General features: G+C 41.5%; 2 protein-coding genes across 6 annotated transcripts; one reads left to right on the plus strand and one right to left on the minus strand.

Annotated features, from left to right (window-relative positions):
* The first annotated feature begins 1602 nt into the window (after positions 1 to 1602).
* On the plus strand, positions 1603 to 18170 carry LOC119005531 (tubulin polymerization-promoting protein). The gene is made up of 5 exons (XM_037073249.1): positions 1603 to 1934; positions 10151 to 10231; positions 10727 to 11062; positions 15739 to 15892; positions 15979 to 18170. The coding sequence occupies exons 2-5, from the start codon at positions 10218 to 10220 to the stop codon at positions 16186 to 16188; spliced, it is 714 nt and encodes a 237-aa protein (XP_036929144.1). The 5' UTR covers positions 1603 to 1934; positions 10151 to 10217; the 3' UTR covers positions 16189 to 18170.
* cep72 (centrosomal protein 72) lies at positions 16454 to 23387 on the minus strand. 5 transcript variants are annotated; one of them, XM_037073243.1, is made up of 14 exons: positions 23177 to 23380; positions 22819 to 22946; positions 22420 to 22612; positions 22219 to 22327; positions 21320 to 21459; positions 21181 to 21230; positions 21058 to 21100; positions 20623 to 20823; positions 20353 to 20534; positions 20178 to 20271; positions 19909 to 20084; positions 19686 to 19812; positions 19487 to 19598; positions 16454 to 18976 (listed from the first exon to the last, which is right to left on the minus strand). In XM_037073243.1, exons 1-14 carry the CDS (start codon positions 23250 to 23252, stop codon positions 18904 to 18906), a joined length of 1704 nt encoding a protein of 567 aa, XP_036929138.1. In that variant the 5' UTR covers positions 23253 to 23380; the 3' UTR covers positions 16454 to 18903. The 5 variants fall into 5 exon arrangements, 4 of the variants coding, with proteins under 4 accessions (XP_036929138.1, XP_036929137.1, XP_036929139.1 ...); XM_037073242.1 differs by having other exon boundaries at positions 19906 to 20084; positions 21320 to 21456; positions 23177 to 23378; XM_037073244.1 differs by having other exon boundaries at positions 19906 to 20084; positions 20755 to 20823; positions 23177 to 23378.
* Between the last annotated feature and the right edge of the window lie 7 nt (positions 23388 to 23394).

Raw genomic sequence — 23394 nt, forward strand, 5'->3', positions numbered from 1 at the left:
AATTGAATTTAAGTGGGTTTTCTTCCCACTAATCATGGTATTACTGACGTTTTATGTGTTGTTGTGTCCTTGTAGTGTTAGGCCATTTGTGCGTTGTCACAATTTCACCACTAGAGGACGGTTGGTGGCTAGTGGTCAGGTCTTTAAGTTGATAGAAGAGGAAATTAGGGCATTTTAGCTGAAATGAAAACCTTTTGTTGTCTCTCTTCCACAGTCACCAATATTTTGACCGTTGCAAAGAAGGTCATGTTTTCACCCGTGACTTCTGACAGGGTTAGTTTGTCAGCAGGATTACACAAACACTACTGAACAGATTTCCACAAAATTAGAAATATTTTCTCACTTTTCTTCGACAATATAAGATAGGTTGTATTTCAAAATGTTGGTTAATTTCTCAGGGAATAATGCATGGATCATGATGAAAAAAAAAAAACTTATTTAGGTGGCTGGTAACTATGAGTGAGTATAAAAGGGCAGTGTTGGGCCTTTGGCGGAGGTATGCACTCTGCTGAGTGCCATTCTAGTTTCAGAGTGGACTGCCTGTGATGTGAACCACTTTTACATGAGTGAAAATTAAGTAATTTCTCATAATGAATTGAATTAAATATGGGTCTACAAATGTTGATATAGTCACTTCTAGCTGTGTGAGTGTGAAATTGGCCACATGTAGGTGAGGTGTACTGAACTGTAGAGTGTGTTTTGGTCCACGCTGAGCCAAGAGTCCAGAAAAATGTGTAATTCCCTGCAGTTATGTTATTTTTAATGTTCCCTGTGTCTGAGAGAAATCTTGTCCTTTAAATGGATTTGTTGAGTTTATCAGTATGAGTTAGTGAAACAGGACCAATAATACATTTTGTAATAACACAGTTACACACATTGCTTGTAAGTTGTAATGCTTTCACTTTTTTATTTAGCTGTTACCTAAGTTTTCAAAAAAAGATTGTGTCTTTGTTTTATTTCCTTTAAGCACTATATGCCTAAGGCATCATGACAATTTTGCCAAGTGTTGTTGCAGCAGCTCATTCTGACAGTAGGGGCTGCTTTTAACCACACAGTGGCGCAATTGAAGCAGCTTGAGACAGACCATTATGTCACCAAGTAAATTACACTCAGCGCAGGCAGCTTTCATCATGATGAACTCACTGCTCTGAGCCCCTTTCATTTGCTCACAGGCGTGCGTGATTTTACCACTTGTCTTAGAGCTACACATCTCAGAGCTGAGCGCCGCTATTCCATTTGAATCAACAGCAAGGCTAGAGGTTACATAATGTCCACCCAGGTCCAGCCATTAGGCTACTAGTGGTTGCGTAACACATTACTACACTGGACATCAGAGGAGGAGGTTTCAGAGGGCAGCCTGCAGAAGAGAAGGATGTGACAAAAACTTGATTTAATTGTTCTAACATTTTTTAAAAAAAAATCATCATGATCCATGGAGTCAGTTCCCTCTGGCCACCATCAGGACATTGAGACGTCCTGTGAGCAGAGAAGGGCAACACATATTTCTATACCTCCTGTTTGTGGCCATCGGCCTTCCGACACAGTTCACACACAGACACACCCCTATGATTGTTTATTATTTCTGTAAATGATCCTCCAGCCAAAACCCATCCACGTCCCTTTGTTGACAGCTTCCAGCTCCGGTTCCCAAATCACCGACAAAGATGCTCCGGGCCCAGACTGCTTGTTTATGGGCGCTCCACTGAGCAGCGGAGGAGCTCCATCACGGCCCGCTACAGAGAGCAAAACAAGCTCGTCGCACTCGGCGGCAGCCAATCAGCGGGCTGGTTTCTCTTCAGCATCTCCGAGGGACGGAGCCGTCGAGCAGACTTGAGCTCCGGCAGCAGCGGGGAGGAGAAACACTTCAGCACTCCGCGACGCGCAATTATGGTTTTGTGATTTTTGACAAGAAAGGTGGAGGATTTCGACACCAGGTGATTAAAACAGAATTTGGCGTTATTGGTTGATCAGTTGTGCTGGCGGTGTGGGCTACCTGCATGTTTTCTCATTTGGAAACATGAGGGTGACAGCCTACACAGCTGATGTCTGAGGGTGCTTTTTGTTTGTTTCATGTCTCTGCATGCTTCCTTCGCACTGACACTGAAATATAAGATGCATTTGAAGCTGGAGCCCGAGGACGTGTTGTTGCATGTAAAAAAGGATTTAAAGGCTGTAATCATATATATATATATATATATATATATATATATATATATATATATATATATATATATATATATATATATATATGCGCATTGGCAGACGTGCCTCAGCGGCTGACAATAACAAACTGATCACGTGGACTCTATGTGAATCTGGAAGATTCAAGTTTATGTAACATGTTTCGCTCAGACACGGTGGTGAGAAGCCTGCAGCTTCAGCCACGTCCACTAGCATAAACAGGAGCGTCTCCTCCTCTGTTTACCTTGTAAACGTGGGCCCGATGAGAGCCAGAGTGAAGGGCTCTCCACTAAACCTCATTATTGGTTAGAAAGAATGATTGACAATGCAGTTGGCCCGTGACTGCCGCCTTCAATGCCAAGCTGTTGGGTTACATGTAGGTAGTTACATAATTAGGCGTGAAATAAAAAAAAAAATTTAAAAATGCCCTCTTTTATTAGTTTTAGTATTCTTTTACTGATTTTCTGTGAATTCAGCTCTAAATATAGAAATAGGAGGCAATTTGATTGCATATATGTAACCATATTAATGTGTCGTATGGCTGCGTGGAGTCATTTATAAAATGTCAAACAATTATGAAAAATGCTCCCTGTGCCCAAAGTGATGTCTTCAAATTGTTTCTTTTGTCCAACCTAGAGTCCAAACCCACAGAATCTGCATCTAAATTAATAAAAAACAAAGAAAAGCATCACCTCTTTACATTTTAGAAGCCAGAACCTGCAAATGTTTGACGTCGTTTGCTTGAAAATCAATCAGCAATATATTTTAATTTTATTATGCAATTTAGGAAAATGTAATGAGGGGGATTGTATAGGTCATTTCTTCATAGGTCATTTCTTGATGCAAGTGATCTTTCAAGCACATTTTTAACTAATTATGCTTTTAAAATGTGACGGGAGAAAAATGGTCATTCACTTCAGTGATGGGGACGAGTTGTCAGTGTCCCCAGTGTTAATGACACAGATGGGTGAACTAATCGCTTAATGGAATCAACTCTACTGGGTTGTATTTATTGCTTGCCAGCAAATTAATAAATTAAGTTGGGTGCATAATTCTGTTTATTCAAAGACAGCACACCTAAGGAAGCTATTAATCTGGTCAGTGAATGGTTTTGCAGCCGCGTCCTCCCAATAGGTTGAATTAGGTATGCATGAGAAGAAGACACAGTCAGTGAGTTTGTCCCAGATTTCACTGTTCTGGGTTTCACTGCACTGTTCCAAGAGCCTTTGGGTTCTGTCATAAACAATTAACCTCAGAGTGTAAATTACCCTATTTTGTTTGTCATGACTGAAATTCAGGTCAAGTTTATAAAATATATAGAATGCTCCTGGGCAAAGTGAAGTGCTGTAGCCTGACAGCGTTGTCTCTACCGGACAAAATCAAAGGGAGACTTATTTATCTGCTCTGGCCTTAACATTAGGGGGATACTTGTGGTTGTGTGTTTGACTGTGTTTAATTCTCTGCCGCTGAATGCAGACTTGTATGTCTGCGACATTACAGAGACTTTGAAATCTCAGTAACATTAAATTGGGACATTATGCAACACAACCTGGCTTCAAAAAAATCTTTAACCGGACTCAACTCAGAGCTCATTTGCTGCTGGCTCGACAGGCATCGCTCCATCTGAGCCACGTCAGGGACACTTCTGCTGTCTCTGGCATCACATATTGCTCACAAATGCCGGGTTGTATAAGGACCCCCGGGCTTTCTTTACACTGCCTTATACCTCTATTTGGCTTGCTGCTGCTGCCAACAATAACCGCTGTAGCTAGTTTCAAACATCTTGTTTTCTCTACAGCACGATGCTTGCCAAGATGTTTGACTCATAGAGTAGTTAAAGGGTTTAGGGAGGCGAGGACTGACAGAGACAGCGTGCTGGTGACCTCAGCCCTCAGCTACAGCCTGCTGATGTCATGTCCTCTCTGTATGTGTCCTCAGGGGGGAACTGCGGTCAACCTGGGAAATGGTTAAGAGGTTTTTTTTTAATTTAGGGGTGTAAGGCGGTGCAATCCTTAAACAATGTTGAGACCGTGTTATGTGTTAAGGATAGGGCTTTGGTATTTTTTTCATTATAAACTGAAATCTGCGACGCATTTGTCCATTTTTCACTGTTTTCCCAACTTACCCACGATGTCTGTACATCTGCCACAAGCCAACTGGTTTCTACAGAACATGTAGATCTTTTTAAAAAAATTCACAGAATATATTGCTTAATTCATACGAGTGCTAAGTAATTCCCTAAAACAGCTGGGCACTGTGGTGTTTTAGTCAGCTGCAGAGTAATACAGCCTCAGTGCACTGGAGAGTTGACTGTTTATTTAGTTTCTGCATGTGTCTTTGCCTTTATTAGATAGTTTACAGTGGAGGTGGAGGGAGGACAACTGCAATCAAACGGTGAAATGGGGACTATGAAAATTAACATTGCATGTGGTAACGCACCCTATTTCAGGCGGTCAGTGGTCAGCTGTGTGTTGCCGTTTTCAAAATCCTCTACGGGAAACTGACAGGAACAATCTCTGAGCTACAGTAGCAACCAACATGCTGAAGATGGCAAGTTACCTCAACACCAATAGTGTAGTACCCCGGCTTCCTCTAGTGGTACAAATATGAATCCCACAGGTGTTTTTTGAAAATAAAACAATTGTAATTCATCTAAACATGAACGATCAAAATACTGCAAAGTTTCCAATTAAAGTTGGGTTACTTCCTCAGCACATTTTTGTTTCAGCCTGCTACATGGTCATGTTTATTGATGTCACACATGCATAGGCCGTCCACGATTAGCTACGAGCGGAACTTAAACTGTGATGGCAAGATAATCAACAGAGGTAAAAGGAAAGGTTCACCAATACTACAAACGTGGCTCTAAAGAAGAGCTTTCGGGAAGGGAAGTGGGACAGCGAGAGGACAGTATTTCAACCACTGAGGCATCCACAGCACAAGCTAATATTAGCAGCAAACGGCACCTCTTCGACTGTATTTTATCGTTTGGTCATATTGGTTTTTGAGTTTTTACATGATGTACAAAATCTGAGAAACACTGCCCTAACAGTAACTTGGTTGCTGATAGTTCCAACCTATGTAAGCTAGTCCCCCCCCAAGACTACCATCCCTGCATCCCGGATTTAGCATCACTCAAGACGAGTGTGACTGATTTAAAGTAATACTCACAAGCCAGAGTGATATTTTCTCCTATACCCAAATGATAAATGTGTGCAGTCAGACCTTTCAGCACTGTGGAGAGAGGTCTGTCTCCACATGCATGACTACCATGAACCCAACTAGGACAGTGTGTGTGGGATGAGCTCATAATAAACCACAGGCCCCTGTTCATAGTAACGACGGATACAGTCATCCAGTTCAACAGTGAGGTTCGTTAGATCTGCAACTCATTATTCTTTTAAGGATCGCTGATCTGTGGATGATTTTCTCTGTTATCCGATCAATCTTTGGACTATAACCGGGCTGCACCTAACAAACTGAAGTCTATAAAGTGGTGAAAAATGCCGAAGACCATGACCTTAAATGCCCTGTGTTGTCCTTATCCCAAAGATGTTCAGTTTACGGCGTAGAGGAGTTAAGAAACCAGAGAATATTCACATTTAAAAAGCTCAAATTGAATAATTTTGACTTTTTGCCTTCCAAAATGTCTCAGACCGATTAATTATCAAGCAGTTTTTTTAAATAGTTGCCAAGTAAATTGATAGTCTGATAGTCTTTAAAAAATAAGTAAATCAGTAAAAACTACCTAACACTATTTCCTCAAACCTCTCAAAGATGAGGTTAGTATACATCCAGTCTGAAATTTGAGGAGCTGGAATCATTTTGCTCAAAAGATCTTATTGTAATAACCGATTACATAATTAATTCAAATTAAATAATTCATTATCTCTCAATCGGCTAATCGTTGGAGCGTCGTGATGTGTTTGAATAGTTTGACAGTCAGTGATGGAGGTTCACGGTCCAGTGAAGTTGTCACTACCATAGCAGAATGGAGGTCAGTCTTGAGTGGAGTGGGGAGGGGGGGCGGTGCTCGCGGTAGTAATGTTGGTTTTTACGTTTTGATCGAGCGACGCTGTCACACTCCAGAGCAGTAGGCTGGAAAGGACACTGATGTAGATGGAAAGCAGATGGGATCCCTGCATGCCCACGCACCACGATGCCATGATGGAGGCGTGTGCTGCTGCTGTACACCTTCCCCTCTCCCCCGATCACACATCCAGACACACACAGACAACAGTGTCATCGTTCTGCGAGTTAAACACCGTCTGCCAACCAAACAGTTAAACACAGCATTTTTGTTTTTTTGGAGCTGCAGCCTGCGTGTTGTCCACTGGCCGAGCCCCTCTCTTGAGAATGAATAGAATGTTCCGGCCGTGGCAGCGTATTGTTGCTATGAATAGATGCAGTGCAAAATGGGTCAATTTATGGTTAAAGCACTCATCTGTGCAGTGTATTGCCAGAAGGCGAGTGTATGTAAGCATGCTGTCATCCAGTCACAGATTTGTCTCTGGAGATCTGCCCTTAACCAAATGGCTCCTCATTTGTATGTGGGGCAGAGAAAAAAAAAAATCACAGGACACAACTGTTCTACAAAGATGGCTGTAGTCGCCTTTTTTCATTTTTTTTTTTTTTAATACATCAGAGTAGTATTTAGTTAAGGTACGAGCTGTGTGGCACCAAATGGCCTCTACTCCCTACTGTCTTCACAGTCCGCAGTGACTCGATTAAAAAAGCATTGTCAGGGCACTACACCTCCTTTCATCTGAGCCCCACTTCATGCCACTGAACTGCAGCATTAATGACCTCCGTCTCGTGTACTGAACACGATGTGGTTTGAGGAGGCCTGTTGTACTGAGGACTCCAGGCCCTTGAAACTACTGACTATAAATTGGAAGGGAAGAGTGAAAAGATGCCTTTGTGTCTCACAGATGTTGCTGCTCTCGGTGAGGCACAAAGGGAAACACACAGCAAGTAGCACATCTGTTTGAAAGGATGTGGATCCCCACTGAAACTTAAGTTAGTAAAGATGGAACCTCACTGTGGGCATCACAGGAAGCTGCTGCGAAAACAAATGAAAGACACTGAGAAGCAAAGCAGATTTGACATGTTTTTCTTCCTTTGCATTACAACATAATTCTATATCATAATTATTTATACATGACAAATGAGAAAATCTCCAACATGAACATCTATGCTGTTCTACACTCTAACTGTACTTGAATTATTTAATTAAAAACCTCAACATGATGTGCTGATCTCCAGAGAGTGTGATGTGATTAGAGCTGAAACACTTAGTTAATTAACCGATTAGTCCATGAGCAGGAAATGAATTGCCAACAATTTTAACACTCAGTTATACATTTAAGTCATTTGTCAACTTTGTGCATTAAAGTGTGTTTACAGATCTTGGGGACTACGACTGCAGGTGTGAAAAAAGTAGTGTAAAGCCTTTTTTGCGGCTCCAGAGGAAGCTGCGTGTAATCTGATAAACTACTTCCAGTGATGTCACTCAGTGGCTACGCTGCATTGTTATTCTCTCTGCTTCTGCTGTAATGATTTTTATCAGCTGTTTTTAAACTGTCTGTACAACAGTGTTACAGGAGTGTAGTGCTAGACTGGTGGACAGCTTTTAAAAATCTGGAGTAATGCTCTCCTAGACCTGTAAACACAATTGGTGGCGTTACCCACCCAGCAGTGTGTAGGATTTAGCAGCAACCAGTGGTGAGGTTGCAGATCAGCTGAACGCCCCTCTTCTCAGCCTCCCCGACGGTGGCCGCTAAACGTGTGAAAAATGTCCTCTCTGAAGGTCAGCATTCGGTTTGTCCACTCTGGGCTACAGTAGAAACAAGGCGATGTTGCCTGTTGCGTAAACCTCTTGGAGGGAGTCAGAGAGTGGGGAAGGAAGTCGGTGAATGTGAATAAACATACAGTGAATAACACTTTAAAACATGACCCCATCTGCAAACCTTTCTGCCTGAGTCATATACCAAACTGCTTGCGTCTTTTGTTTTGATTGATTAAGGGTATCTTGGTGGCTGGGACAACATGCTGGGCGTTTTAAGTAATCAGAACTTGCAGCTCCAACGTGATTGTAGCGCTCCAAGTGGTGCTGGTCGCTCAGTGTGACTCAGTGTCTTGATTACATCTGTTTAGATTACTTTCAACTTGATTCTTGACCAAAGGACATCAAATAGACACTAATATTATGATATTAAAGCACTTTTCAGAAATAAAAAGTGCGACTATAATTTGTCTCTTATTCCACACTGCTGCCTTTCAAGGAAGATAAAACTGTTCAAACATGTATAACCATAGTGCAGCCATAACATTTTGCACAGAAAAACACATATTCACACAGATGGTGTATCACCACTTCTCTTCCCAAGTTTGAGTATATTAAATGCATTTAAATAGCTTTTTGAGGCTAAAACAATTAATATTTCTATCTTCTCTTTGTAAGTATACGGAATAGCAGACATGTGACTCAAGTCATTTGTTCTTAAGCAATCCATTCTAATTCCTCCTTGGGCTCCCAGGTTGTGTCAAGACAAGTCAAGCTGAGTAATGTAATAAAACAAAGAACAAGAACTTTATTTTAGCTGATTAAAGTCATATTTTTGTTTTAATTTCTCCTCAATCGAAAAGGATTCAGTCGCTGTCTCGAGTCAGAATGTCACAATGACTCAAGGCCACGTCTCTGCTGAACAGTGAGTTATAAGTGCAGCAAATGGATTCTGATTTTCCATCAACAAACGAACATGTCGATGTGTACATATGATTTACATGTGTGTGCATTGCTGATATATAGTTGAGAGATAAAAGATTGAGGCCTCGACAACCTCAATAACTCTATCTGGATTGTCTTGGCCTGCGTCGTCGATGACATATGACTACATAACCATGAATAGTGGTACTCTGCGATGTCACCATGTGTGTGAAGAAATGGGCACGGGTCGGACAGAGGAGCCACTGGAGTTGGACAATGGGTCCCCAGTGTCTGCTGCTCTGAATGCCATTATTCACTCGCATTAATAATCTCTCCTTTTTCTCCCCGTAGAATTGACACGCCGATCATAATGGCTTTATGCAGTGTCAATCTTGGGACCTTTGTACCCAGTGTCGACTGTACTTAGCGAGGTCACATTTGCGATTGTTGGCCACGGGGTCGGTCGTGGAAACAAAACCCCTTCGCTGTGCACTGTCCCACTCACGGGGGTGAGTGGAAATCACGCTGCTGGTGAGTTGAGGGGTTTTGCTGGCTGGAGCAGACGCTTCAGTCCACGGGACGTCTCGTTCGGGTTTTGCATCTTGTTTGTGTCTGTTAAAACCGTAGCAAGCGCGACTACTGGCAAGATCACTTTAGAGACTTTGTGGGGCCGTACTTTGCCATGGCAACACACGTCCTTCAAGGATGCTGAGCTAAGTATGGGAACAGCTGAAAGGTGAGCAGAGGGTCAGAGGATTACATTATCATTATTCTGCTATTTCTTATGTCAGTTATTTGATTTTCCTACTAAAGTAATAATGACTAAAGTAAGCGCTTCAGATGTGTGTGAGGTGACGTGCTGCTGCTCTGCATCCAGAGGATGATGATGTGTGTGCAAGGGATTCCCTGAACTGCTCAGCTTGCACATCCAAGCTTTAATGTGTCACAACAAAAGATAACTAACACACAGATGGTGATCTGGAAGGAATTCAGGTTGTAGTGATGATAAAGAGGATTTAGATGTTTCTTTTGAAGTTGTGGTTCTTAAGTTTTGCCTTAAATGTAGCCGCGTGTGTGTGTGTGTTTCAGGCTGGATTAGACATTACGTCATCAGTAATTGTGCATGATTTATGGGGAGTATTGTATTTTTAAAAGCCGTGCTCCGTTAATTGCGTACATTTTTATGATTTTCTTTATTATGCCCTCCACTTTTTGGCACCTCCTCTCACGTATTCACCTCCGTTTTCATCTTTTCCACAGCACAAAGAGAAAACACAAGTCAGCTAATCTGAGCACTGCACAGACGGAACTGAATTCCTGCACGAGCATGGCAGACCAGAAGTAAGTTATGGAAGTCGTCTACAGTACTCTGAGCCTTCACCTCACATTTATGTGTTAGTTCAACATCCACCTGCTCTCCTGGTTCTTGATTTCGTGTGCGTTTGAATTCCTCAGAGATCTATTTATATCCTTAACCCCTGTGTGCCAGAACACGTAAGACATCTGCCCATTCACAGGCAGCGTGAGCACAGAAACACACCTCTGGAGAGTCTGATCTTGCCCGAAACACGCAGTAAAAAAGGAACAGGCACAAGGCAAACTAGCAAGCTGCGTCTTGACCTCAAGGCATGACGCATTGTTTATTTGCTTTAGAAGAGTCCGTCCGTTGAGAGTCTGGAAGAACTGGTTTGCATTAGATAAAATCTTCTTCTGATCACCTCCGTTAGCTTTTACAGTAAAACTGAATTTTTCATATTACCTCAGCCAAAAACTGAATCATGTAACTCACACACCACATAGATGAGAAGCTAATGTTGTATTTTTTTTCCCTCGCAGAGACAACATAGATGACTTTAAAGTCCAGACAGCCAAGCATCCCAACATCGCCTCGGCCCCTTTACGGCCGCACACTGAACAGTCTAAAGACCGGGCGTCCAAAAGGCTCTCAACTGAGTCCAATGGGACCAGTGAAGGAGGTCAGGGCTCATCCACGCCGGTGGAGTTGACCGCTTTGGAAGAGGCGTTTCGTCGCTTCGCCATCCACGGTGACACTCGCGCTACCGGCAAGGAGATGCACGGCAAGAACTGGTCCAAGCTCTGCAAGGACTGCGGCGTGATTGACGGCAAGAACATCACCCTCACTGACGTGGACATCGTCTTCAGCAAAGTCAAGTAAGGAAGGCACCAGGTGTAGTGTGCCACATACTTCAGGCTAAACACTGTCAGTTCATTTTGAGCCTCTCACCTTTCATCGTCTGAAAGTCTGCTATTGAATCTCCCAACGTCTCAGCCAGCTAATGTCTCATAACAGGCGTGCCACTACAGGATTGTGTTCTTTTATGACATAGTGTTACTTTACTGTTGCAGCAGTGGAGATGACTTGAGGCTTAGTCACCCAGACCAGCATGCCTGAAAGGCCACTAGAAGCGGTGCAGACGTGGTAGCACTGTGGTTGGGAGGACACAGAAATGGAGATGAAAGCTTTCTCTGGACAAAGGAGGTTCCCTTTTTATTTCGTTCAGAGAATTTAATCAAATGCATCGTCTTTAGTACACATTCAAGGAAAACAGGCGGCAACTTCCTGAATATATGAATATATAAATATTTGCCATTACATAAGTTTAACTGCTGGACGCAAGATGTCTCCTACTTCACTGTAAAGTCCATTCTCCGTGTATGTGCACTGGAGGCTTCAAGTTTCCACGTTACACTTGTGATTGCTGAACACTGGACCAGGATTGGCTTCTAAACTTACAACTTACCACAAATCATGCTCATAGTCACACCCCTTAAAATCAGATTGTCAATGAGGACAGAGCAAATTCAAAACTTTAAGCACTCAAAGTGAAAACGACCTTTCTAGTGTGAAATTCTGCACACACATTGTTCCACACAGCAATATTTAAATATTCAACAGAGGAAAAACACTTTTTTTGTTTACTTTAATGTGAACGGAATTAGCATAATTATAATAGAAACAACTCTCTCTTATTGAATTTCGGGTTTTCAGGCAGCATTTGGGAAGGTGCCTTTTGTTTCTTTCAGTAGGTTGACTCAGTCGAAGCGGTCCCTCAGAAACAGCGGCGGAGCATAGGTTAAGATGGCTCATCCTGTGTCTCCTCAGGCCAAACTGATTCATCCCTTACTGCTTGATTTAAGTGGAGTCTAATAATAAGCTGTGACCTCAATATTATTTCCACCAAAGGAGAAACATTTTTCATCTGTACAGCTGTGCTTATGTTTAACAAGGATACGAAGGGTCTGAAAACTATGTGGACTGATAACACATTGACAGATGAGTGTAAATATCTTCTTCCACATTAAGTGTTGGCCACATACAGTGAGGTCCACACAGTGATATACAAAATAAATCTGGTGTAAGAAAGGTCGGGGGTCTTACAAAGGGAGTTGGTGGGGTTTTTGCTCTCGGTTGTTGGTTTTCATTGACACACAAAGCAGCTTTACATTTCTTTCTCTGCTGGTTGGATGTTTTGAATAAAGATTGTTCTGCTAGACAGCACCAGAATAGAAGAGCACGGCTGGAAGCCACTCATCACTGACTCGTGCTGAAGGAGCGGAGAAGCCACGAAAAATGTCTGCTTCGGAATCTCGTATTGATTTAGTAGATTTTCCGTGTCCTGCCTGTGTGTAATCATAGTTCAATCTCAGTCACTTTGTGTACAGACAGGTTCCAAAATGGTTTTTAGTGTTATTTTTTCAGTTTGAGACTGTTTGTCCCTGTCTTTGTAACAGAGGAGTGTTCAGGTAGGATGGAATATTTTAAAAAGTAGCTCCAGGAGTATTCAAGTCCAAAAAAACCCCCAATATTCCTACAAAAATAGGACCTTTTAATAGTGTTAAACATGTATAGTGCAGTTTAAGTTAAAAGTCTATATATGTTTTGTATGTGAATATTGTGTCTATCAAGTCAAAAGTTGCACAGAAGATATCTGAAATAAAATATTCCCTCTGAAATCTAATAATTGTACATGAAGGTTGTGGAAGGATTCCCTCCTCAATTGTATTAAAGACCATGCATGTGGCTCCAGATGCTAGAGACTTACCTTGACTGTAATACATCATGTATGTTGTTGTCCTTGTAATAAGTGTAGTTAATAGGTAATAAGGACCTTATAAGTCATTATAAAGGCAGATTTAACACTTTTTTTTTTTTTTTTTTGCACATAATGGAAATTCTCTGCCAACTCACAGTAAGCGACTTTACCAACAACATATCCTTCATGTGTCATGCAGGTTAAAGAGCTCTGTAAGATGTGTCAGCGTCCTAATGGACCTTCATTATTTCAGCCACACTTCATACAGGAAAGCGAGAGAAGTACCGATCCCTTGTTTTTCTGGACTTTGCGTCACCCACATCAACACCTTCGCAGTTGGCATGGCAATGGGTGTTCGTGTTCACTGCTGTGAACATTTTTCTTGGCAAGACAAGAGTGGGAACTTCCAGCTGACTGTGGGATTTAGGCTTGTTTACATCACGCTCCATTGGTGAGCAATATTTAGAAATGTGTAAACAATATGGTGCGACCACTTTAAAGATTTAAGGTGGAGTAGATCCCTGTCACATTTGCTTTTTGTGGTGAATCCGTGCAACACTGTAGTGTACCTGGACGTGTGTGTCTGCTGTGCGACTCTGCAGGCTCTGTCATCCGAGCTGACTGATCAGGGAGGATCGCACAGCAGAATCAGCAGAATCTAACAAAGCATGTGGTGTGCTTACACTTCAGATGCAGCCACAGGATAAAAAGACGTTCAGACTGGGGGAGGGCCTCATTTTCATGTAGTTTCTGACTCCAGGCGTGACTGAGCCGGGGAGGGCTGCCATGCCAGAGATGCAGATCTCTGCTTTCCCTTTAATCAGTGTCAAAGCCCTTTGCTTGCACGCGAAAAATTAAACATCTTAATGAGCACTGGCTGATCACAGCATGGCTGAATGAAGCCTTATTTATTGTGGGTATCGAGGTCTGCTGCACCACATTGAGTCTCTGCTGTGCTGTCTGCCTGCTTGGAGCCAGAACACCACCAGTATAAACTATGGATGAGGTAGAAATCTGGCATGGGCTAATTAATTATAAACACTGTCTTATGGTGGCTTCGGTTGCATTTCCTCATCAGTGAACATGATCGTAGGCAGCTCGGGAGCATTTTTGCATTAAAGAGATTCAGACAACTACTGTGTCTGATCCATATGGATCATCTACTGCAGATGGTTGAACTATGTAAATACACAGCAGGCCAGCTACTGCAGTGTGCCTTATGATAATAAAGTTCCACTCGCCTCTAACCTTTCTCCTTTTGAACCCTTATGGCAGCCCTCTCAGATTCTGATGGGCTGCTTATTTACACGGCTTAACTATTTGTATACTTTGGAGGATTTATTGGCTCAGTATGGAGAGATCTGCCAAGGACACACAGTTATCTTCCTCGGACAGCTGGAGATCCAGTTTCCCCTCCTGACAATAGACAGCATGGAACAGGCGCAGAGGTATGGAGCTCTCAAATGTTCAACACTGATAGACTGCCCAAACGAAGCAAAAAAAAAAAAAAAAAAAAGGGGTCACAGGATGAGTCAAATTAAAAATTACCCAAACATCCCTGTTTACTGGAGCTTGTTGCTATGACAGCAGGTTGCCCAGGGAGACTTCAGGCTTTATAGGCTGTTGTTTATGTGATTTATCACCACAGCAATGTCTGTTTATGTTTGTGTTACTATGCACTTTTAACATGGAAGTGAAACGGGCATGTGGCCAATTAAACAAGTAGAGCACTCTCAGAAGGAGAGTGATGGATGATGATCTGTGGTAGGTTACCTACAGTGGTTACGCCAGTTTGATCTTTTTCAAATGTGCATTTCTAATTGAAAATGGCAAAGTTGCGGACTGTGAAGAACTTTTTTTGATATTGTTTCAGCTATTCAAATATACAGTTTGTATATATTCATATGCACTGAAAAGGGTATTTAAAAGTCAAAGTCCATGTTGGTCTTAACTCACTCCTCAGGAAACTTTACAGTCAATTGTGGTTATAAATGTGACTGATTTATCTATTTTAAAGGTCCCATATTATGCTCATTTTCAGGTTCATACTTGACTATGAAATGTTTACACCCTTTCATTTCCAGTTTTTTTTTTCTTATACTGCCCATTGATGCAGCACCTCTATCCACCTTCTGTCTGAATGCTCAGTTGTAGCTTTCGTCTCCTTAAGGCCTCACAGTCTGCTCTGATTAACGCCATTCACAGGCCAGTTCTTTCATTGTAGGTTTTCATTATAGATTTGGCCACTTTCGAGTGTTGTTTAACTTTCCACCTAAAGGGCCTGCAGCAGCTTTGTATCCCTTCTCTGTTTTAAAAAACACAACCAGATGTAGAGCTTCCAAGTTCAGGGGGTATACGAGTCTTTTATATGAGAATTCAGAGATTCAGCAGGTCTAAATGTCTCTAGCCGGAATGAAAACATCAGGCCTCTGGGTGCTGACTACTGCAGCTGAACACAATATGACACATGATATGAAGAGACAGTCACATATACAGCCTACAGATGTGTGTGTGTGTGTGTGTGTGTAGCTGCTCCGATGACAGCTAAGACACACTGAGAGACGAGATCCAGCAAGAGTTTTCTCATTGTTTATCTCATCGGGATACCATCTCCGTGCTGTCTTACATCTGCCATGTTAAAGTGATCACACATGGCCCTGTTTACACTACGGCCTGCTCTCATTTTAGGCTTTCAGACTCCACTGGGAGTCATCATTTTTGTGGGGTTTTTAAGAACCATGCTGTGACAAGTGCTGATCTCATACTTAAGCTCCTTTTCCACCTACATTACAGGAAGAAATCGGCTCGCAACATCACATACGACGAGTTCAAGACTGCACTAGCAGAGCTGGCCAGGAAGAAGTACAAAGACAAGACTGGAGAGGAGGCAGAGGCCGAGGTCTTCAAGCTGATTGAGGGGAAGGCGCCTGTCATCGCAGGAGTCACGGTAAGAATCAAAGCGTGAATATTATTGACATCATAACTGCGGTCAAACATTAAACTCAAATGCATTCTTTTACTGCTTCCTCACAGAGAGCCGTGGCCTCCCCGACAGTGAGCCGTCTCACGGACACCAGCAAGTTTACAGGGTCACACAAGGAGCGGTTTGACCCCACCGGCCGCGGGAAGGGTAAGGCGGGACGAGAAGACATAGTTGACACTTCGGGATACGTCTCGGGATACAAACACCGAGGGACGTACGAAAAGAAAGTGAATAAACCCACCGTGGGCAAACCCATGTGAGGGCGAGGGTGAGGAAATAAACATTTGATCAACTACTAGGATAATTTTCTATTAAAAGAGTACTCAAAGAAAGCACAAAAGAATAGGATTTCATCTATTTTCCCACCCATCTATATTTGTGTGTGTGTGTGTGTGTGTGTGTGTGTGTGTGTGTATGTGTGAGAGAGAGATGATTTTGAGTTCCTCTCTTTGTGAAGTGTGAGAACTGGAAAACTGTTTACATCTATTTTTACAAAGTCATAACCAGCTGGTACATTCCTGTCCGATAGCGAGTTACACTGAAGAGAACAAACGACAGAGAAACTGCTACGCTATGAATATTGAAGCTTTGTTGTTATGATAGGGCCTTATGATATTTTATTGAGCACAATTTAAACAACATGCCAAGAAAAACAAAAGTTGGACAAGAGTTTGAGGGATTAACAACATTGCACTTTTTAACGGAGGCTTTTCTATTCCCATATTTAGCCATAGCGATGCACTTTTAATGTGTTTCGCAGAGGTTCAGTGACAATTGGCACAAGTTTTTGACATGGATATTATCAGTTTGTTTACTTTCGAAAACTTAAATAGTTAATTCCATCCTCAGTGTGATTTGTCCCGTCTGCCGCCCCTACTTGTCGAGTCTTTAGGAAAATCTGCTGTTCATTTGTTTGAATTTTACAAGCTCACACTGTCATTTCAATAATTTGCCTTCAGCTCAAATCAAGAAAAATACATTAAAGGTTTTGTCAACTACAATTTAGCTCATCGAGAGACTTAACATTTCTTACCACTGCCATATCTTTTCTGCTTTTGTGAATATGCAAAACATGAAAACACAAAACTCCTACCATGCAAACATTTTAAATATGCCTGTGTACAACACTTACAATAATGTAACAGGAGTTCCTTATTCTCTCTTACACTTTTGCCATTCAGACCCTATTGTATCTACCTACATATGAACCATTGATGATATGCTTTTTGAATTTTAAATTGGTGAATTCAGCTGAAGGACGCTCTAACGACGGTCGATGAGCTCAGTTGTACAAGATTGTATTTTTAACATTTTACTTATATCCTCATCAGATTTCTATACAGTAGTTCTAATATATTTGTGGTAAGATTGTGTATATTCTAAAAGGTTATAGCCACATGGCTTAATTTATGACACTGGCTTCATATGTTGTTGTTTTTTGTTTTTTTTCTGTATTGCTGTACTTTGTGCATGTTATGTATATTGCATTTGATTCAGAAGCATCTAGATGACAGTAAGAGTTCTGTCATATCTTATCTGAAAAGCCGTGCCTGCTGTGAGGACAGACTACTGGACAGACTTACATATTTTCTTGCTCAAAAAAACAAAAATATTACGTGTTGAAATTGTGGGATCATGATAACATTGTGTATTGCTTGAAATCAATATGTATCAACCTGTACATGTACAAAGTCAGCTGCAGTCTAATGCTATTATATTTGTCTTTTGGTAAAAGATTCAAAGTACCTTTCAGGTGTGGTACTGTCATCCACGGCACAAATTCAACTGAAAACAAAAGCAGGGTTTCACTGTTGTATCTGTATGAGATAAAGGGAAAAATACTTTTGTAAAATATTTGTAAAATATTTTTCCAGCATAGTGAGTGATCGTCTCACATTACCTGTAGCCTCAGCTGATGAAGAGTCATGCATCGAGTGCAAAACTAGCAGCTATCAGTGTGTTAATCTTTGTCCGCTGCAGTAGCTTGATTAAGATCTGTTTTCTGTGCTTAATGCCAAATACTGTGCACCTTCAATGTGGAGGAACAATATTGTCTTTTTTTTTATTATCTTTGAAAATAACTTTTAATGTACTATTGTGCCCTGGTGCATGCAGTGTGTTTTTGTTCTTGTTCATTAGGCCTCTTAATGTGTGTTCATGATTTGTAGTGCATCATTGAAAATAAAAAAAAACACACCTCTGAACCTCAGCTGAGTAGGTTAAAGGTGTGTCAGTCAAAACACATCGTTTTACATTCTTATGGCTTTTTCAGGACCACTGTGAAACTCCCCGCCAGTAGCACCGACCAGTGACCTGTAACATTCACATAAAAGCAAAAGCTCCGTTCACTTTACGCAGTAGCATCCACATCCTAACCTGCTTTGCCAGGTTTTGCATTAGCGTTTGTGAGAGGAAAGTGCATGTGTGTGCGAAGCGATCCAGCCCCAAGGCAGAGGTATAAATAAAGTCACAGTGCAGCTGGAATCTAGATGCATTCATTCCACTGCAGCATACAAAGCAGATGGAGACACGAGTGACCTACAAAAAAAAAAAAAAAAAAAAAGAGGGAAAACAGCTAAGAGAGACACAATCTTGCTACTGATCCAGGAAACACATTATGACCTTCTCACTAACATTTTCCCCCTCATAATCATTTAACAGAACAGTGCTGTCACACACTTATACACAAACTTTCGCGAATGAATTGCCTTTCCCCGTTACTGTTTACATCAAACAAACACAGCCTATACACATTTTTCTAAAATAACAAATGCAGTAATCTAAACACACACGTGCAAGGGGCTTAATACTCTGAAAAAAAAAGACAATAAATGTACACAGCTGTGATGTCAAGTAAAAATGATTTCAAAAAAGTCCATAGCTGAGGGCCTCATGCAGTGAATGCAAAGTCAATATGATGCTCTGTGTAGTCTTGCTTTTTCATGATATTTTTATCCCTGTGTGCATCTTTTCAGTCAATTCTTCTTTTCAGGTTCCCCACTTCCCTTCAGCTCAGCTAGCAAACACTCGTTGGTAGCCACCAGGGACCTGCAGTATGTACACAGATCACATACAAACAACAAAGATTGACTGATTTGTTGTGGGCTTGTAGATACAGTCAAAACCATTACAAATCACACAATTTTTTTCCCTTAATTTTAGTACGTTCTGCAGCTGCTCTTACAAAGAACGTACTGTTGCATGAAGTATGCAAACTACATCGTCATAACATCGCGCTTTGAAGTCTAACCCTCCGCTGCAGTCTGTCGTGCCAAATTTGATGTAATAAGAGATTTATGCAATTTGCAATACAGCCAATCATCTGTATGTGCTCTCTTATGTGTTCTACATGTCTTCCACTGCAAAGAAATGTGCTAAAACACAGATAAAAACACATGTTGCCTTGCATACTCAAGATTTGTGACCAAATGCAGTTGGACATCCTGATATTTTTGGCATACTGTATTTGATATGCTATGTATTGGGATGTACTAAACAGCATAAGTGTTGGAATGCAGCCCCGGGTGTAAACACTAAGATGGCCTTGTGTCTTCTTACCTGTGGCTTTCTTGCAGCATCTCTGACAAATCCCTTACTTTCTCGGCCTCCTGCACTTTCTCCCTCAGACCCTCGATCTCTTTCCTCAGCTCCTCCACTTCTGTCTGAGCCTCTGAGCAAGCATGGAGTGTGAGAATTTTGTAAGGCAACCAACGAAATACTCACTCAAAATGTTTCTCCCGCTGGCATTTACACCCACCTTTGATCTGAGTAATAGGTGAACTTTTCATCATCGACTTGAGATACTGTCGTTCTAACTTGATGAGCTGTTTCTGTAGAGCCACGTTTTCCTCCAAAACTATCCTCAGCTGCTCATTTAGTTTGCCCTGTGTTTGAGTAAAAAAAATTACATTACATTACAGCAAGCTCATCATGATATATGAAGCTGGACATTGTGTTCTTGTGCTGAATCCACACACAACTGCACCGCGAGCCTCCTCAAGCTGACCAGAGAGGTTACGGACTTCAGTTTGGTGTTCCTCCTCCCGTGCGGCTGCTTGAAACCTCAGTGCATCGGCTTCCCGTCTTAATGTCCTGACCTCAGCCTCTCGACAGGAAATATCGTTTTCCATCATAGAGAGGATCTGGACGGCCTGAGCTGGAGCCAAATATAGAAACGATGAGAAGACATTCATTATCTCAGGCTCCTGTAATCAGATACCACATTCCCCAAAAGTGAACTCCAACTCACACAGGAAGTTGTTGTTATGATGCAGCGACCTCTCCCCCGTCCAGTGTTTGTCCACGAGGTTGAGGAGCATCTCCAGGGGTTTCCTGTAACTACCCTGAGATGGAATTCAGAGATGAGTTGATATGAGAAAAATAACAAATCCATAACGGTTTAGATGACTGAATCGATTTCCCACCCTTTTTTTCTTTTCTCCTTGCTGCGGCAGGCTGGAGCCCCTTTCAGTCTTGTTGAAGCTAGAGTAAGTCAATCTTGGAGGATGTAAGATGGGGTTGGACGGATCAGACAGATTCAAACCAGGACGACGTGGACTGGGAGGGCGGATATTAATAAACAAAGAGCTGTGACGGCGACTTTGATCTGAAAAAAAAAGAAACTTCAATTCTGGCAAAGAAAGTGAAGACTTGGTATTTGGGGTCGTTTATAACTTCTGACGTTCAGCTCTTACCAGGATTAGGGGTATAATGTCCCTTGGCTTCATGTCGAGTTTGTTTAGGAAGGTCGTTTTGCTTTTGTTTTCCAGACACAGGTCTGTCTTTCTCTATGTAAGGGCCAAAAGACACCTTTGGTCCGTCAGTACCTTTTAATGAGGTAGAGCTTCTTTTATCAGATGGTTCCTTTGTGTGCAGCACTTTGGACTCTGTGTTATCTGCTCAATTATAAATGACATAATAAAATACTGAGATTAATTGACCTTTGAGACAATGTGTTCATGATTAAAAATAGGCTTATATAAGTATTGCCATCTACTGCCACCTAGTGGTCAGTTTTAAACAATTTCATGTCCATTATTTATTTTATTTTTTTTACTATTCAAAGAAAACATATTAAATCTTGTGTGTAACAGCTGTGATTACCAACCCAGACAGCTGCAAAAACTTACCATATTTCACATGGGGATACCTGAGGATGGGTTTAGCAGTTTCCTAAAAATAAAAAGCACATGCATGATAACGAAGATGGAATACTGGCAGTATTGTTTAACCAACTGTGGAATTAGAGTCACCTGTATGGGAGTAGAACTTCTCTGTTCTGTAAAGTTGTTTGATTCTTCCCCTGGTGGTTGAGGGACAGAAGACAGTTTGACATTACCTCAACAGCAATGGTTTGCTTTTGATTCTAGAATTAGCTTCTGAACATCGTACCTTCTGCCTCCTTCTGAACAGAGTCACTTTGGCCTCCACAATTTGTCGCAGCAAAATTCAACACAATATCATCAGTGCCAGTCCTCAGAGGGAGCCTCTTGGTTAAGTGGTTGACTAAAGTCACTCTCTGGTCACTGCTTCTAGAAACCAAAAGCAAGACAGTTGATATGTTTCTGTCACCTAAAGTTTCTACATGTTTTTCATTCAAGATCTTACACTGAATTTAGCACCTGAGTCACTCACTTTTTTTCTGTAAACTTAATTATTGCAACACTTCATCTGAGTAACGAGTCTGATATGAAACCAGAATAATTAACATCTAAATCAATAGTTAATTAAGAAGGAGACATTCTGGATTTCTAATTGGATTCTTTCCTAACAGTAATTTGAATAATTACGTTGAAATAATACAGAATTTATTCACTTGTACTGAGAACTATATAATGTTTGTTTTTTAACCCACTATTGGGTTAAGATGAAGAATAATGTGAAAATGTGTCTTTTTTTTTTGGTATTCCTGATTATAAATAGTACAGTTTTTGTATAAACTAAGGATAATGTGATTTGAGGTAGTATTTTTGAAGGAAACAGAACTGTTAAGTTATATGACAGATCTATGGCACCACCCGGGTGGCGATAGATTAAAACGTTTAGTTAATGTAGGACAGTGTACTGGAGGAGAGCTGAGCGACATGTTTTAAAATGGAAGTAAAACTGACCAAATTTTTACCAAACATTTCCAAAGTTTCTTTTTCCTTCTTCCTACTATTCTATCCCCAATGCCACAACCAGTTTTGGTGTGTTTTCCATGTTCTCATGATCACTGGCAGACTGACTGAATCAAATAGGGACTGATACACACAATCTCGTTACAGTTACTCATCTGAGAATCAGTGTACCTTCGGTCAGCAGCCTCATTCAAAGCTGAGCTCCTCTGCTGAGGCAGAACGTCAGAGGAGAACTGCATTATGGCAGCTTTGCGCTCAGTGTCTCTGACTGAACAGCCGTCTAGAAAAGCAACGGAAGTCGGTTAGCCTCAGTCATCAGTTATTCAGAAAGCTGACATGAGATTAGTGCAATCTGCACATTACTGCTCTCACCTAGTTTGCGTAGGTTGGGCATGGCATGCACCAGCTGAAGGCGATAGTGTGGGTGACTTCTGGTCACAGGGTTGAGCCTGAGGTCCAGCTCTCTCAAAGCTGGCAGCTCATACAGCTCGTTCAGCTCTTCGAGGGAAGGTATGCAGTTATGGTACAGGATCAGCCTCTCCAGCACTTTCAATTGTTTAATTCCCTGAGGAGGAAATGATAAAAGTGGTCAGTCAGCAGTTTGTATCAAATAATGACCTTTTTTACAACCTTAATGTTACTTAAAGACGAAATAAAAAGGGATAGCTGCACATTATTAAGAACTGCCAGTTCTGCACAGTAGTTTTATGATGAGTGAATTTCATTTAAACACCTTCGCAGCTTGAAAACAAAGACATAAGTTACATCTACCTCAACAGAGACAAGAGCATTGTAGGAGAGGTCCAGAGACTTCAGACGGACAAAGTTATTCAGTGCGTTTCCCAAATGTCGGATCTTCTCCTCTTGAGTCCCCGGGAGGCTCAGTGAGCGGACATCACCTGTTTAGAAGAGTATAACACGTATAAATGAGACGGCACTGTGTCTGGTTTGCAGCAGTTGACAGTTATTACTGATGGCTATGTCAGCATTCGTTAGCTTAGCAACCGGCGATGAAGCTTTGAGAAGTAACGAGCGGTTAGCTGCAACAGTTTGACGTTGTTTCACGCCCCGGGTTTTTGGCTGGTATTTGTTCCTGTATAATTTATGTATAACCATGAGATAATATTACCAAGACATGGATGTTTTAATTGTAACCTATCCCGTATCCACTGCTCTGTTACTGTTGTCAAACACTCCGCCGCCATGCTTTTCGAACTTCTGCTGCATTCAGGTACCGTCCAAAAAAAGCGTTAAAAATCGAGTTTCACTTGGTTCACATTAGATGCTAATGCCGTCTTGCATGTTATAATGATCCGAAATCAGATGAATCCTTTTACCGAATAGTAA

Source organism: Acanthopagrus latus, chromosome 17, assembly GCF_904848185.1.
Source record: "Acanthopagrus latus isolate v.2019 chromosome 17, fAcaLat1.1, whole genome shotgun sequence".
Classification (NCBI taxonomy): Eukaryota; Metazoa; Chordata; class Actinopteri; order Spariformes; family Sparidae; genus Acanthopagrus; species Acanthopagrus latus.